This window comes from Cyanistes caeruleus, chromosome Z (assembly GCF_971803275.1).
Source record: "Cyanistes caeruleus chromosome Z, bCyaCae1.hap1.1, whole genome shotgun sequence".
NCBI classification, from domain to species: Eukaryota; Metazoa; Chordata; class Aves; order Passeriformes; family Paridae; genus Cyanistes; species Cyanistes caeruleus.
Window position 1 is genome coordinate 29,299,400 of NC_141732.1, and position 16,918 is coordinate 29,316,317.

The window sequence follows — 16,918 nt, forward strand, 5'->3', positions numbered from 1 at the left end:
GTATTCAGAGGAGGCAGTTTTGTTCACTTGCTTCTCTTCTCTCTCCCAGCAAGGGACTGCCTATTCTAAGCAATTTTATGCTTGGAAGCATAAAATTCAAGCATCTCCTCAAAGCAAGAGATGCTGAAAACACTGCACTTTGCTGTGTTGACCCTCTACCCTCCATTTTTTCCCTGTCCAAATGGGAGAATACCATCCCTTAAGTTACATTCCAGGATGGTACAATGAAGGATATATTATATATCACTGGTTTTTTTTGTCTTGTTTTGAGGGGGTTATATTTTGTGTGTGTGTGTTTTTTTTTTTTCTTGTCTTTTTGGGTTTTTTTCTTTGTTTTTGTTTTTGTTTTTGGTTTTTTTTGCTATAGAGACAAATTACAATGATGAAAACAGCATCAGGAATTTACTGTTGATATATATTTTACATTGTTAGGAGAACACACAGTTTCCTGGAGAGATGTCCCAAGTTTTTATCAGCAAGATCCCACCTTTGCTCATATTTACCCCTGTTAATGAGTTTTGTTTAGTATCAGTGATTCTTGACAATTGATATTCACATGAGTGACATTTCTCTTCAAAACAGTCTCATATGAAAATAAACACCTGTTAGCTTAGGTATTTATAACAGTGTACATGTGTGGCTACTATCTGAATAAGGTCCAGCCATTTGCAATGGATGAATACCTTGTAAAGTGTTGACTTTACAAAATAGAATTGTGTCTTGGTTCTTAGTTCACTGCTTTTGAAACTGCTTTTGAAACCATCATTTGAATGGTACCCTAGAAATACTTCTCAGTGCAAAAATACAGGTGTTTTGCTTTCAATTACAAGAAAGAATCCATAAAAACATACCTTTTTTTTTCCCCATTAAAAATGTGTATGCTTTTTGACATGAACAAGAAAAGCATTCCAAGAATATGCCATAAATAAAATTTTTGCACACCACCAATCTGACTGTAGCCCTTTAAGAGCCTTAGGGACGTATCTTACTTTAAGAACTTATCCATAAAAAACTTGGTTCCCCTCACATGTTACAAATTTCATACTGCACTTCAAAGAAGAACCTTATATACATTGTGACTAAAGTACTGTTTATTTCATAATCTAAACAAACACTGGAATACAGTCTATGTTTTTCTACTTTCTGGCAGACTTTACAAGGAACTTTTTTTTTTTTTCATGATTAAAACAATCTGCATACACACAGAACATGCATTCTCTAATGCCAATAATGAAGGTAAGAAGAGTCAGTTTCCCTCATCTTTCTGTTGCCTGTGTTAAAAAAAATACTTTTCTTTTACTGTAGTTATGACAGTGTGGCTAAGGATACAAAGACTAGAGCACAGTTTTACTCCCTGCACAGAAAATTTTCATCACAAGCATGCTGATGGTGATACATATTACATGTCTATTAAATGATAGGCATATTTTTATCCCCTTTACTCCCTGTTTAAAAATACTAAGTGGCTACATGTAAATGCAGTGAAGCAGGTATAAGCTTAATTAATCAGAGTTGATTCAGACTGGCACCAAGATGCAGCAAAGTCCAACAAAGTCTCAGCAAGGCTTTCCATGGGCTACTGATGACCTCCTCTGCAAAGCAACGATGTTCCCCTTTTTCAAAGTAGAAATCAAAGGCTTTGCAGCATGGCCAGTCCTGAGGACAGGGCAGTCTGCACTGGTATGTCAGGCCCCCTGGAAAAGATGCACTTGTAGTCCATTAGTGTTTGAGAAAACGTGAGTGGGTTACCTTCCCTAGGGCCATGCACCTGCCCCGTCCCACAGCGCTGCCTGCTGCTCTTTGTCGGGCACAGGGCTGGCTGTGGTCTCACACCACGGAGTGGTCATTGCTGTGGACGCCAGCCAAGATGGTGTGGTTGAGGGAGGATGCTGAGCGATCCGAGCCTTCGGCGGGGCCGTTGGTGCTCTCACTGCGCTGGCAGCAGAGGATCTGCTTGAACGTCGCACTCATTTCCTTGTCCCGGTAGGAGTAGATGATGGGGTTCATGGCAGAGTTGAACTCTGCCAGGAGAAGGAAGAATTTTTCATAGGCCAGGACATTGCACTGGGGACAGCAAACATCGAGGAGCAGCAAGACTAATCCTGGGGTCCAGCAGATTATGAAAGCACCTAGAAAGAGAAAGAATGGACAAAACACAAAGTCTACAAACATACTAATGCACCATTACTCGTCAAAACACCACGAAGCAGCAATGGTTATTTTGCTCTTTCAAGAGCATTGTTCCCACAATTTCTTTTCATTGAACCGATGAGAGGGATGCCTTTCAAAGATCTGTAAATGGTTATGGGCAGCACATCAAAAGAGCAAGACACACCCCCAAGCCCCAGCCCCAGCCCCCCACCATCTGAAACTCTGCTTGGCAAATACATTTACATTTAAAGTTGATAATGAGGAACATTTTTTCCCTTCAGAAAAGTTAGAGAACTCTGACTAATCAATCTCTTGATCAGAAGAAACAATACTGCAATTTACTTCTCAAACTAATAATAACAAAGAAAACCTTTCTGTGAGTGCTGTGACTGAAGCATCAGTAATAGAAAAAGAGTGGTGCAGGCAGCAATTCTCAAGAAAAAGAAAGCCTGGGTCTTGTTAACCCATTTCAGCTCCATTATGTAATGGAAAGTCCTAAACACACATCCTTCTTCCACTCAAATGCTGTCCTTCAACGGATCTACATCTTTTCTTAGGGCTCTATTCAGTTGAAATTCAGAGGCTCATCAGGCTTCAATAGTGTCAAAGCCAAAGTCTTACACTGATTAAAATGCTTCCCCCCTTCTTTCTCTGTTTTCCAAAGCTCTGAGGAGAACAAAGCCCAGAACAAAATTCAGAGCTCAATGCAGAAATTAAATCAAATGCCTTGTACTTTATTGGGAATACTGAATTAAAGGAAGATTGCAGGGTTAGAGAGGCTTTAAATATAAGCACTGCTGGGGAAACCCTTACACACCAATCATGTCAGAACAAAGACAGGGCTCCTGAGATTTTCCAGGCTGCTTTACTGAGGTGGAAACCAATGTCTTATCATCACTGAGCAGAATTAGCACAGGCAGCAGCAATAAGGGCTTCCCAGCAGTGAGTGATGTTTTCAAACTGGTTCTCCTGTCACTGTGGTATTTATTTGTTTGTATACTGCTCCCTTTTTCAATTCAGTGATGGTGTCTTGCAGGACTAGCAGCTAAGTCAGTTCCCACAGCATGCAGACTTTTTGCCATGCCTGCCAAGAAGGTGCCAGCAATTTCCAGCTTGGGCAGTGCCAACTGTAAGCTGTGCAAACACCTTTCTGTTTGGACAGCAAACCCACCTAGATCAAATAGAAGATTTTTCCGAAGGGGTCTGCAAGCCTGCAATATAAGCCAGGTGACAGGCACTGGTTACCACACACACAGGCTTTTTACACACCAAAAAGCATCCCTAAACTGAATTTGCTTGCAGCTAATGGTGCCACTCAATGCCTGTCGCTTTGCTGACCAACAAAGCTTGCCAATGGAAAGAAGCTGAGGGGTGAATTACCAGCTGCCAGTAGCCATCAAGCCCTTTCACCAAATGACTTTGTCAGGGTCTCTGGCAGCAATTTGACAGCATGGGGATGAAACTCTCCCACGGTGAGGTGGTATCAAACACATGAACCCACTTCATAGCTTTTTTGTCTGGAGCTCTTTTGGATTCCAGCAGTCCTAGTAAAGAGTATTTGAAACCCCTGCAGAAGGCTACAGGTTTTTGTCCCTTCTTTGTACCTGCTGCTGTAAAAGTAGAAAACGGCGTCTCTTTATTTGTAGTATTGTCCATGCTGATAGAATCTGCCCCCCGCAGAGAAAAGCTCTGCTGACCTGGTTTTTACAGAAACCAAGTCAATAATTCTAATTCAACCACTAATTCTAATTCACTCACTATTGAAACTGTGCATGTTGTGCTCAGCCTCCTAGCTAGTAAGGCAGCAGTGGACTTTGTCCTAGCTTAAGCATGTATTTTCTTCACTATAGGCTGCCTTGGGAGAACAACATCAGAGATGGGAACACTGCAAGTCATGGGATCTACAGGGAAGGACAAAAGACAATGACAGCATCCTCACCAGGCCTGTAGCAGAAAAGTCCAATGTGGAAACAATGGAGCTAGCAGGAAAGCTCTCATAGCATTGTTCAAAGCTGCAATTGAAAGCTTCCAATTGTCAATTTTATTTTATTTTTTAAAAAATCTATTGCTGAGGAACAACAGAACATTCTGTTGGCATAATTTTTGATACGTTAGAAACAGCAACAAGAAGCTCTATGGTGAAGCAGATAGGAATTTGCTCCTGAGAAACCCCCAAAGTCATCCACAAAAATCCACATGCAGCTCACTGCACTGAACACTTGTCTCTCTGGGCTCCTCAGTATCTCAGACAGGTCTGATAACATACTTGCTGAGGCTGCACTCAAGAAAAAGTGGACTGTGGTTGAGCAACCAAGTAATTGCTCTGTGCAGCTCAAGCTACACTGAAAAATGGTCAAAACAAAGGTTTCCTTTCCACTCAGCTCTGGAAGGAAATCACTATTGTGCAAGTTGTCACCCTTCTGCTCCTAGCAAAACATTCCCCTATGCTAATGGCTCTGGCACCTTATTAAGTGCTTGTAAATGGTGACACAAAAATGCCTCAGATTTGCTAATTTTTATTTAACTGTTGGTACCCTGGAAAATACTAAGAAGCATCTCTCACTGCAAAGGGAAACATAAATGTCAGGCTCTTAATACTTCAGATTTAGGAAACTTTAGCTGTTAAACGTGGAATTCTTTTTACTGGAAGGAAAACAAGGATTGAAATATTTTTTCCCCCCCTTACTTAGAATATTTGTTGAAGTAAGCTGGAAGTGAGATTAAATTCTTCCCCTCCCAGGAATCTGTTGTGAATTGACTTCACCAAGAATGAAGATCTAAAAATACCACATTTAATAAAACAGTGACATCCAAAAGCTTCCTGCTGCCATATGCTGGAAAGCCTTAAGCATACAGCAAAACATTGATGTTTTTCTGCTCAGAACCAGAACTGAGAGCAGTCGAAAGTACAGCACTGGTAATTTGTAGGCGCATCTTAACATTTTACGAACTTGGTCAAAACTAAATTACAATGACATACAAAGCAGATCTGTTGCATTCAGTGGCTTGAACCATTGTGGATATGCCACAGTCATATCCACATATGCCACTATGGCACCAGGAGAGCCCAGCATACTTGGAAAAAAGTGCAGGCTTTATGTCCTTGGGTGGCCGAAGAGCACTGTTGCCTGGACAGAGAGTACCTTGGGATATTACCTCCAGCCCTGGCAGTCCTTCAAACGCAATGGCCACTGCAAGAAGCTAAATGAGCTCTTCAGTTGCAGCAGAAGGAACATTCCCATGGAACATGGCCAAGGTCTGTCCTGAGGGCCAGGCCACAGAGAGCTGGGTGAAGATGAAATGCCCGTCAGGCTGAGGGTTGAATGGCTAACCATTAGACAGGAAAGCTTGAGGGAACCAGAGAAATAGCACATCTTAGAAGATTGAATGGTCCCTACAGACTGAGAAGCATGTTTTACAGCAGGAAATATGAATTACAAAATAGTTTTTGTGGCCCAATCAAACTGTCTGATGCTGTGTGATACCTCTCATACCAATGAGAAATGAAACTCCAACTCCTTTTACATTGTCTGTCTTGCAGAGCTGTGGTACAAGTCCACTGGTGGCTCTCCAATGACCATGATATGACTACATCACATCTGTCTCGAACCCTTGCCTGGTGCATCAGTGCAGATTATGTTTCCACGGTAGCTGGGTGTTGGAAACCCTTGGGTAAACAAGACAAGGCCTCACAACAAGGTTTGATTGCAAGAGAGTAAAAACTCATGTAGGCAGTAGGCATATGAAACCAGCCATGATAATCACACAAAAATATGTGAGTACAAGAACAAAAGAGAAAACAACTCCAAAAACCAGAAGCAGAAAAGAAATAAGCTACACAAGAATAAATACTAATGAACTAGTCACTCATTACTAGGATACCAGACTGGATGGCTACTCATGAAACTTCTTGTGTTAGCAGACAAAGTGTTTCCTAAGAAGCACTCTTTTTTTTTTTCTTTTTTTTCTTTCTTTTGTCTTTTGCCTTGGAGAGCCTATATCTGTGTTTATTCTGCGAACATTTGTTTTCCTCCAACTCAAAAGAGCAAAATAAAAGAAGCACTTCAGCTTCTGCCAAGTCACACACTGCTGTGCTTCAGAGGCTCCAGAGGGATGTAGCTCTTGTCAATGCACACCTATTCTGAGACACCCTTCTTCTTTGCCTTAACCACACTGTGTCCCTTTCATGTGCTCTCATCTATTCATCTTGTGTGTTAACTCTGATATCTGGCATGGGCTCACACTCACCCTGCAAATTCCTCAGTCTATGTGCAGAAGAAAAATATTGAAAGGGCCTCTTTTAGGGAGTGGAGAAGTAAAAAAAAGATCTCTCCTGTGTTTGCAGTTTTTTTTAAGATTACAGGAATAGGATAAGGAACAAAGACAGAAAATATCAATTCCAGCTGAACTGCAGGAACATTTATAATCTGCTGCTGTTGCCCTCCTAATCTTGTCCACCTGCTGTCCTTTTGAAATCCCCTCCTGCCCTCAGAATGGCACTTGTGACAGGCAGCTGCACACCCCTTCCTCCGGGACAGCAGTGACTGAGAGAAGAGAGGGCACTGAATATCACTGCTATCACTGTTATCACAGCCACCAACAGGGAGAAGAGTCCTTCTGCACTTGGTGCAGGCTGAAAGCAATGATCTGGGAGAATGGTTTGTTTTAATTAACAAAACCATAGCCAAAAAGGGCTGCAGAAGTGCCTGGCATTTTCCACGTTCTGATATAATCCAACCCTCAGCAGGGAAAGCCACTTGCAATGCTAGCTGAGGTGCAAGCTCGTCAGCTGCAACACAACTCTGCTTCTTCATCTGTAAACTGTATCAATGATCCTCCTTATCACACTGAGCATTATCTTGTGCAAATCATGGACAGAGATAAGTACTGCAAGCAATAGTGCTTATTTACAGCTATGTATTGTTTTCCCTGACACAAATATGACAGCATGAAATCTAAAATGAATGAATGATATAGATGCCAAAGATTATGAAGGGCATTTATCATTCTGTAAATATACAGAGTGTAGGAGCAATTCTTCTAATTCTAGTCTGACCTAGTTTTCCCCAATTTTGACACAACCCTATTACAAGATAGCTACTAATAGTTCTCGGTGGATGAAAAGAATGTTGTTCTTGTTGTTTTCATTTTCTGCTAGAAATAATTAACATAGGAGTAATGTTTGCTTCCACCCATGGAATTTCTGTATGAAGAAATAAAATGTGACTACCACACTTGGATCTGATTAATAAATTTAAAATAACTGTATGCTAAATTTGGCAAATTCTGAAGAACTTTCTATATGAACGGCCTGCCTCTCCATCCACAGACTCCAAAAGGTTTCAGCAGAAGGATGACAGTGAAGGAAAGTCCCTGAAAAATACCTCAGGTTGGGGAGAGCTGCCTACAGGGTACCAGTAAGAATGGCCATGTTCAAAAAGGTGCTATCAGAACAGCTTCGTTTATTCAAGGTGTCTTTATTTAAGAAAGCTGTATGAATTCTGAAAGAGTGAGAGATTCATAACACACTGCTTCTGCAGTTTTTGATTAATTGTAATATGCTGCCTTCTCCTATGTGCCTCTGGGAGACTTTAATGTCTTTAATGTGTACCTTTGTGCTTCAAGCCAAACATTTATCTGGTGGGGCTGTGTGTGAAAGAAAGAGGAGATATCTCCAGAAAGAAAGAGGGGATAGCAGCATGAAACAGGAAATGAGAAACTACACAAAGGTAAATAAAATCTACATTCATATTCATGCAACACTATCTTACACATACTTCTCTAAGATGATTTGAAGCAAGAGGACGTGAGCACATAAGAGAGAGTACACAACTAGAGAGCATATGAAAGGAGCTGGGTGACACAAGCCACCAGCTTGTCTTTCATAACACTATATATGCCCCATCCCTAGGGATCCGTGTACTAGTCTCCTGGGAGCTGAGCAGCTCTAAATGTGCAAGTTATTGATAAAACCCTATCCTCAACTTCATCAAATATCTTAACTCCACATGAACTCTGTAACTGACAGGTTTGGGAGATTTTTCAGTCTGCTGTACCCATGGTTTGTAAAGGGATTTTAGAATAAGCTGGTTCTGCTAGTATTGCATCAGACCTCTGATTTCCTAATTTTTCCACAGCTACCTGCACATGCACAATCCAACCTCTTGCTGAATCTTGTTCTGGGAATTTCAGCTAGCAAGTTAGGCCAGACTTTGTACAAAATAATGGGTGAATTGTGTAGGAACAGAGAAATCATGTCTTGCTCAAAAATGTGTTTCCTCTTCTCAGCAGGAATTCAGAATGTGTCTGCTCCAAACATCTGTCTTTACCTTTGAAGGTGCACAGAATTGCTCTGGTGTTTAAGGCATGGCTATCTTTGTCAACAAACCATCCCTTCTCTGAGGAGCCCATTTGCTTCCATCTTCAGACATTTGTTTGGTTTAAAACTTGTTAATGACTTAATGTGAAAGCAGCCTTGGGCCTCTGCCTGTGTTCTGGCTGGACTGGGAGGAGCAGCAAGCCTTGACCCCAAAGAGTGAACTTCTGTGTATGTTAGCATCACTTCTTTCTGGGCCTTAATATTTAGTATTTCGTGTGTGTCTGTTCATCCATCCAATCCTCATCCCTTTCTTTCATTTCAGAAAAAATAAAGTAAAACCTCTTTCTAAGGGATCACACCATCTTGACTACCAATGATATTTCTGCTGGCACCTAGACTCCTTTGCTACAGGCTGGCCTCTGCTCTACCTGTTCTCTTCCAGCACTCACATCTCCACATTGGCCCTGTCAATTCATCATTGGAACACAAATATCCTGGTGAAATCTTTAAGTCAAAGCCTTTTTTTAAAACCACACACACTTTGGCAGCTGTACCTGCTACACAAAGGGTCAGCTGAAGAAACATCTGACCTATCATGGTTTCACAGGGAGCTGACAACAACCACTAGCCAACAATTCCATTGGCACCACTAGCAGCATGGCCACTGTCTCATGAGAGATGAGCATGGAGATATTCAGACACAAAAGGCCTACTGTGGCCAGTAGGGCTGTGTCTACAGTGATCATACTTTCCTTTGTCTCAGGGTGGGCCAACACTTTTCATCCTCTTTTCCTGCTTCACTTTGCGAGTCCAGACCAGAGGTGATGAAGAGCAGCTTTCCCTCAGCCAGACTCACAACCTGTGAGACTCTGTAATTCCCAGCTGTGGGCTGGCTCTCTGCAGCACCTGGTGCTTGCTGCCCCGAGTGCTTACTGCCATGTGCTGGAGGCAGCGTATGCTGACACTCAGACTCCTGGCTTTCCTTCTGCAGGTCCTATCTGCTGCATGTGTTCCCACCCAGACACCACCAGGTGGCCTTTCCTCCCACCAGACGTGGGTGTTTCCAATACCACATGGTCTCCAAGCACTTTTGTATCCCTGTAGCATCTAAAGCTTTGGAAGTCTGAAACAGCAAACAGACAGAAAAGCCTCGGGATGACCAATAACAAAATAAGACTAACTGAAGAGAAATGAAACCGGGCAGTAGCAAGCCACCAGAACTGACCTGCTTATTTCATGGGTGCTCACCAAACTCTAGCCCAGGTTAACACTTGATCTAATTCCCTGCCTGGTGCTTGCAAATGACTGTACTGGCTTTTGGCCAGCTGATCCAGCTGGCCAAAGTATTCCATCTTCAAGTATTCCACAGATGACATCTCTGAAGGAGAACTCCAATACAAATGGAGGAGACCAGGACAGTTTCTCGATTGACACCTGCAGACCTAAGGTGTTTGAATAGTCCTCTTCTAGAATACATTTGTAATAGTTTTAAAGAACAACTTGAAAAGAGGAATGTGAATAATGCATTCCAAAAATAAAAGCAAAATCTTAATCCTGTTCCAGTTTATTTGTATCCATTTGAATCCCTCAAAACAAGAAAAACAGAATTTGCTCCTGATCTAGTAACTGCAGGAGAGAGGTGGTACACTGCCCCTCTGCAAAGGGAGAAATTAAGGCTTTTATCTATAGAAAACATTTTAGACAAAAACAGGAAGTCATTAAATGCCAGTGGTCAGCATTCCAACTGATTTCTAAAGTCATAAAGATGTGTGAAGCTCATGCCTGAATAAAAGCTTGGCTGTTGCCAAAGCCCTCTGATAACTGATCTCTGTGTAAAGACAAACCATAATCCTCATGGAGTTTCTCTGCTGTCAAAAGACCTGACACACAGAGGAAATTTTGGTGTCTTTTTCAATTTTTGGGTGCTCTAGACAAGCCTTTATGCTCTGACTTGAAAACAAATACTCCAACAGTCCCAAATAAGTGCTGGTAGCTTGGCTGGAAAATGAACACACAAGCCAGCTGATAAGAGAGAGGCTCTTGGCACTGGTCTCCCTGGGTCACAGGACAAAGAAAAGCAGGCAAGATATGTCTGGGGAAAACGGGAAGCAAGAATCATAGAATCCTAGAAATACTTGGGTTGGAAGGGACCTTAAACATCATCCACTTCTAACCCTTTGCCATGACAAGGGATGCCACTCACCTCATCAGGTTGCACAGGGCAACCTGTCCTTGAATACCTCAAGTGATGGGACAGCCACAACTTCTCTGGGCAAACTTTCAAGTGCCTCACCACCCTCATGATAAAAAAATTCTTCCTAATTTCTAATCTTAATCTACTCCTTTTCCATTGAAAGCCATTCCCACTTGTTCTATCACTCCATGCCCTTGTAAACAGCCCTTCAGTGCTCTTGAAGGTCCCTTTCTGGAATTGAGAGCTTCTTTACGTTCTTCCCAGAGCCTTTTCTTCTTCAGGCTGAACAAGCCCACTGCTCTCAGCCTCTGCTCCAGCCCTCTGATCATCTTGGCCCTCCTCTGAATCTGTTCTAACGAGTCCAAGAAACAACCCTTAGCTCATACCTGGCAACTTGCTTTCACCCCCTAGTCCAAACGCAGCTGTGATTCTCTTTAGGGGCTCTGACTGCTCATCATGAATTGGGACTTCAGGTGGGCGACAGAACTCTCCTTGGCCAGCAAGAGGACTCTGTCTGAAGGGTATGGGTGAGGCTTTCAGGTCCCCGATGTGGGGCAGCTGGAGGTCACCAGGTCTCCTGAAACATGAACCTGCTTCTGCAGAAATGAAGGCTCACTGCAAGAGATCCTGTGAGGAAGGAGTAGGACAGCTGGCACCCAACCAGCAGGGCTTGCAGACTGGACTCTGTCTGCTTCTGCGAGGTACGTTTAGTGTGCTTGGGACTTGGGTGTTTTGCTGCTTTTCTAGCAGCTGCGGTTTCCAATCACAGAAAAATAATTCACAGCCATATGGAAAGAGCCCTGTTGGGCCCACATTTCCTACAGAAGTCCATATACCTTCTGCAGTACCCTGATACTTTCCCAGGCATTGTCAGAATGCCACATTCAAACCATGCAGCATGTTTAACAGATATCAAACAGCTTTGCTACATGAGACTGTTTAATTGTATTTTCCTCTGCTATTAAGGACACTTAAGTGTTGCTGGTATTATGTTTGGATAAGGCCCAGCTGCAACACAAGATTCCAAATGAAGCCTGGGTGGATGCAATTTAATATGTAAAGGACTGCCTTGATTCTTACATAAGATTAAACTAATAATATTAATAGAAAAATATTAGCCTCTGTCAGTTTCCTTAATAGGAATAAAACTCTCTCATGCTAATACCAGACCCTGAGTAAGTGAAAGTTTTACCAAGTGTTACCAGCTCCACCTCAACTGCAAGAAAACTTTGTGTGCTTTTAATTTATATAGCCATACTAACATTAATCTGATTACAGCTATCTGGTGAAGCTATGGTAGAAATCCTTTGAGGGAGTTGCATTAAGATTGGTCACACAAAACAGTTTTAAGAACATGAATCCATGCTGACATGCTGAGAAAACGAGGAACACAAGCTCCAAAGTGAAGTGAGCAACAGGGTAAGCTCCTGTGGATAAGGGAATGCCATTCTAGGATAAATCTGCTTGGAAAACTCTGCCTGTCTTTGGACAAGTTAGCACAGACAAGTTAGAAAAGCCTTTCTACTCCTCACCTGAATATAACGAATCAAACTACTGCCTTAAAGCAGAAGCAACCTTGGACAGACCAGATGAATGGCACTATGCTGAATTGCCTGCACACCTCACTGCCCCAGCATTGTTAAGGTCATTCAGACATTACTCAGGCTATCAGGGAGGCAAAATGGCCTACAAATGGCACTGCTAAAACAGAAGGTTGCAGACACATGTGACATTGCACAGGAGAAGCACGGAGTGAAGAATCACCCATGTTTTGATTGTGGTAAGTGTATACTTACAGATTATGAAAAGGGTAAATTCTAGGTTTTGGCACTTAATTCTATGTGTACCTGTTAAAAATTATCCAGATGAGAGTGGTATCTAGGGAAGAAAAATACAGGCTTTGTTCTGCATTTCCACACTGTAAAGATGAGACATGTTCAAAGGGATGTAGCTACCTTTTGGCTCTTACAGATTCCTCTGGATTCCCCTTTAGGATGCTTGCTGTCTTGCTGCATAGAATTTCACTGTTGCAACAACAGTATTTTCGATATTTCAAATGAGAAAGTCAGTGAACAGGACTGGAAATGCTTCACTGCTGCTGATGGATTCGAGCGGCAGCTTCTTTGTAATTCTTCTTTTTTGTTGTTTTTAATTTACCATAGCAGAATCTAGATTGATTGAAAGTTTTCATGCAAACACAGAGGAGAGCTCTAATAAAATCTAGCCTCTCTTTCAAGTTACATCATCAAGAATCAAATTGCCAAATCATGCATTATCTGGTGCATCTTCAGCTACTTCTTTCTCTCAGCAGTACACACTGGTTGTAAAACCATGGAAATGTAGCTACACCCTCATGACTACAAATGAGGGCATCCCAGTCTCATCTGCTTAGAGGATTAGTCATTGAAACTGTTCCTGGGTTGGACAAGTGATGTGTCTTCTCCCTGTGACTTCTCCCTTCGACTAAGCTTCCCCAAAACCACTGCATTTGTTGGAGATGTGAGCTTGATTTGGCACACAGAAGAGATCCTTGTGTTTCCATTGGCTTACAGGAACACTCTTCTACCTTTGGCAGTCTGCTCTCCTGTTCTAAATTTAACCTCCGCTAAGAAAAGCACAGCACCTAAAAGCACCCAAGAATAGTGCTTGGACCGTGCTAGCACCACATCCTTGGTCACTTGGCTTAAAGATTGACATATAAATAGCCTCTGAAACCACAAAAAAGCACACTATTATGCTGTTTAAGGTTACTCAATCTGCATATTTCTGAGGATGTGACTCCTTTGACCTCTGGCAGACAGTTTGCTCTAGTGTCCCTATAAAAGACTGTAGGTTTTGGCTAGATATAACAAGGGACAACAATGATGAAGTTAAAAAAAAAAAGGTGCTAAGTCTCTTAACTTTCAGTTCCCTTGCTCCCACCCTCCCATGAAAGAGCAACTGAACAGCAGCAGAAATCTGAAATAACTGTCTGTGACAAAACTGGGCTGACTTCCAGCCACATTCATCTCTTTCAGGGGTGTTCGTGAGAAGTGCCAGACAAAGGTCATTTAGATCCAGCCCCTATCTACAATGCAAGGAAAGCAGAGGTGTTAACATTGGTGCTTTCTGGGTAGCCTGCCTTACCTGCTGCTTGGCTTTGTCCTGGGTTTTCTGCTGCAGGGCAGGAGCATGAGCTCCAGCTGAACTCTTGGCCTCTCTAGTGAGACTGTCAAAGGCAACAGCAATCATTCTCTTCGGTCACCTGTCTTCAGCCTAAGGGCAATGCCAACTTGTTTCTCACAGTGACACAGAGACGAGAAGCTGCTGCCAGGGCAGAGCTCATGGCTGTGCTCACACAGGGGCTCCCCATGGACCTGACATGAACGTGCTGCTTCTGCAGGGCAAGAACTTGAAAACTCTTCCCTTTCAGCATTCTCTGCCTGCCACGGACTTCAGTCCGCAAGCGATAAGGGATCTATATGCTATCCAATGTAAAATCTTTGCCAGTGGAAAATTAAACAATCTAGAATTTTTCAAAACAGAAAAGACATTTTAAGCAATTCTTTAAGATGCAGACCAGGGTGATCTGGTAAAAATGCACATCACCATTATGTACAGCAGGGTAGAACTCTACTTTAAAAAGTAAGTCCTAATAACAGTGCCATCACGTGTGGCAGATAACAACGTACAATACAGATCACACCAGTGCCTGCCAGAGACAGAAAATACTTGTGAAAGCATTTGCTTCACACATATAATGCCTGAGACTTCATGCAGACAGTGATGAAGCATCCAGAAAGCAAGCCTAATTTGTTCTGTCTCATCTGATGGCCCTTATAGCTGTCTAATCCCCTCTGACTGGTCCAGTGTCATCACCAGGCATATCTGTGGAGCACCTGCCCTGACCCCTCCGTGCAAACAGGCTCTAGGTGCAGGGCTGGGAGGTCTGCTCCAAGGGAGGGGACAGCATGCAAGCAGGGAGTCAACCATCAAAGAAACTGTACTCCACTAACTCCCACAAGCAATTGCTAAAACAAACAGTTGCAGTTCGCTACAGCTGCATTGAAAGCTAGCCTCTGAAAGGAAAACAAAAGGGTCCTCCACACTCTGCAGAAACCCACAAGAAGTTTTGGCAAAGTTATCAGTCCTCAGAAGAAGATCGTACTATACCTAGGCCATATATTGTATTGTGTCCTTCTGCTTTAAACAATGCAGAGGATGCAGGATTGTGAAATAGAAAACTGAACTAATGCAACATCAGCTGCTGTTGCCTGATGCAAGAGTAACCAAAGGACCAATACTGCTACCAAACCACTTGTATGACATGCAGCAGCTGCACATGTCTGCAGCTCACTTGTGTGGCTGAGGAGGCAGTAAACTGACAGACTAGCAGAAGGGGTGAAACAGGGCTGAGAGGATCAAAAAAAGACACCTCCTCAAATCCATGCTCCCAGCTTTTGTATTGCTCCATGTTAAAAAAAATGTACCACACCAAGCAGAAAGGCTGTGCCCACCAGCACCACTCAATATTACCAGCACATGCCCTGGAGGTAGAGCCTGGGGATGCAGGAAATTTGTTTTATTGCAATACTAACTAATCAAAGCACTTCCACTGAGCACTCCTTCTCCAGTACAGCCCCCCCCCCACCCCCCCCCAAAAAAAAAAAAAACCAACAAACCATAGTACCTGTGGGATCATCCTGATGTTTTAGTTCATCTTTGCTCACAGTAGTTCAAGTCAGATTATTTTGGGACAGATATACTGATATATGAATCAGAAAAACTTCTGCAGGATTGTGTTTTTTGTTTTTTTTTTCCTTTTGGTTTTTATTTCTTTTTTTTTTTTTAGCAGATACTTGTAGTCTTGTGCCTAAAGCAAACAGGAAACTACATGAGATAAAATGAGACCTTCCAGTCAAAAAGGCCCACCACTGAGGAATTTTTGGGTTTAAAAAAAGGAGATAAACAAGCAATTAGTACATTGTAAGAAAATCGCTTGCAAAATCCTCTAGTCAGCAAATTAATTGCTTCTAAGAAGTACCTCTGCTGTTTTAAATTAGATACAAAGCTTCTTCCCTTTTTCAGAAAACATTAAAACTCTCCTACTCAGCAAGACACTGAAGGATACAACTCAGAGATGACTTTATTTTATTTTAAAAAAGTTTTAACAATGGAATATTCAAACAACACTGAAGTAAACTCCAACACAGCAGCAGTGTGTAGGGAAGATGCATAAAGTAAAAGCCCTGAGGCAAACTCAGATCAGCTTTTGCTGGACTTCATTTGAAGTTCCTGGTGATACTTGCTGGCTTCTCCTCATTTTTCTACAGAGCTCAGAGCAGCAGCCATACCAAAGTCAGGCTAGCTAAATGAAGGACAAATGCAAGGCAGAGGGGCCATTTCAGTGCTGTGAGAAAAGCTCACGCTTCCAGCTTCTTCTCTTAAACTTTATAGCCTTGAGATTGATCACAGCTGTGCCTTAAAAAATTATCTAAACCAACTACCATTGCAAGTTTTCCATCTGCTGGGCTCTAACAGTTTGAAGACCATGTGGGGGAGAAAAAGATCAGATATTTCTCTGTCCCTGGTATGTTCTAGGACACGCAAGCAACAAAGGATGGGCCCACTTATTTGCCCCTCAAAATCATGCACATTAAGTTTCCTTAGGCATCCAGTGACACCACAAGCATTTTACTGGCTCTGGTGTTCTTGCTGTTGTACTGCCATCCAAACCCTGATATTGTAATTGTGCTCATTAGTCATCTATAAGCATGAGAATACATAGCTATGAATAGACTGACCGACCACAAATTTGTTGATTTCACAATATTTCCAGCACATATTTTCTGTTGTTTTCCTCTTGTCTTTAATTGCATTTATTAGAGAAGGCTCATTCAAGTTTCACCAGCTTGAATCCCTTTAAGAATGCAGCATCAGTGGCTAAGCTACAGGTGTGGGACAAGTAACGTGGCCTGTGCAGGACAGTTTTCACGCCCTGCTACTTTAATCCATGTTTTGTGGAGCTCACGTGTGAAGCTGGCTGAGTGAGCATTTTGTGAAGCCTGCAGTGTGGGGATGCCATACGAGTCTCTTGGATTGGTGAGTTCCCTGCTCCACTGCCCGAGATATAATCCTGGTTACAATCCAGCTGCCCTTCCCCCTCATTGACACAGCTTTCATGTGAACTTTGCTCTCCTCCCACCTGACCCATGGCTGGGGAAGCTTGCATCAGTACCTGAGCCATGGGATTTTGTAAAACTCAAGCTGTGTGT

General features: G+C 42.5%; 1 protein-coding gene across 4 annotated transcripts in view; it reads right to left on the bottom strand.

Moving 5' to 3' along the window:
- Nucleotides 1-383: 383 nt before the first annotated feature.
- The window catches only part of LPAR1 (lysophosphatidic acid receptor 1), a 68,646-nt gene continuing 52,111 nt past the window's right edge, over nt 384-16,918 (bottom strand). For all 4 annotated transcript variants that reach the window (XM_086867188.1, XM_086867192.1, XM_086867189.1 and 1 more), the window contains exon 4: nt 384-2,129. In XM_086867188.1, the coding sequence (XP_086723314.1) occupies nt 1,828-2,129 (302 nt within the window). In that variant the 3' untranslated portion in view covers nt 384-1,827. The remainder of the gene's footprint in view (nt 2,130-16,918) is intronic.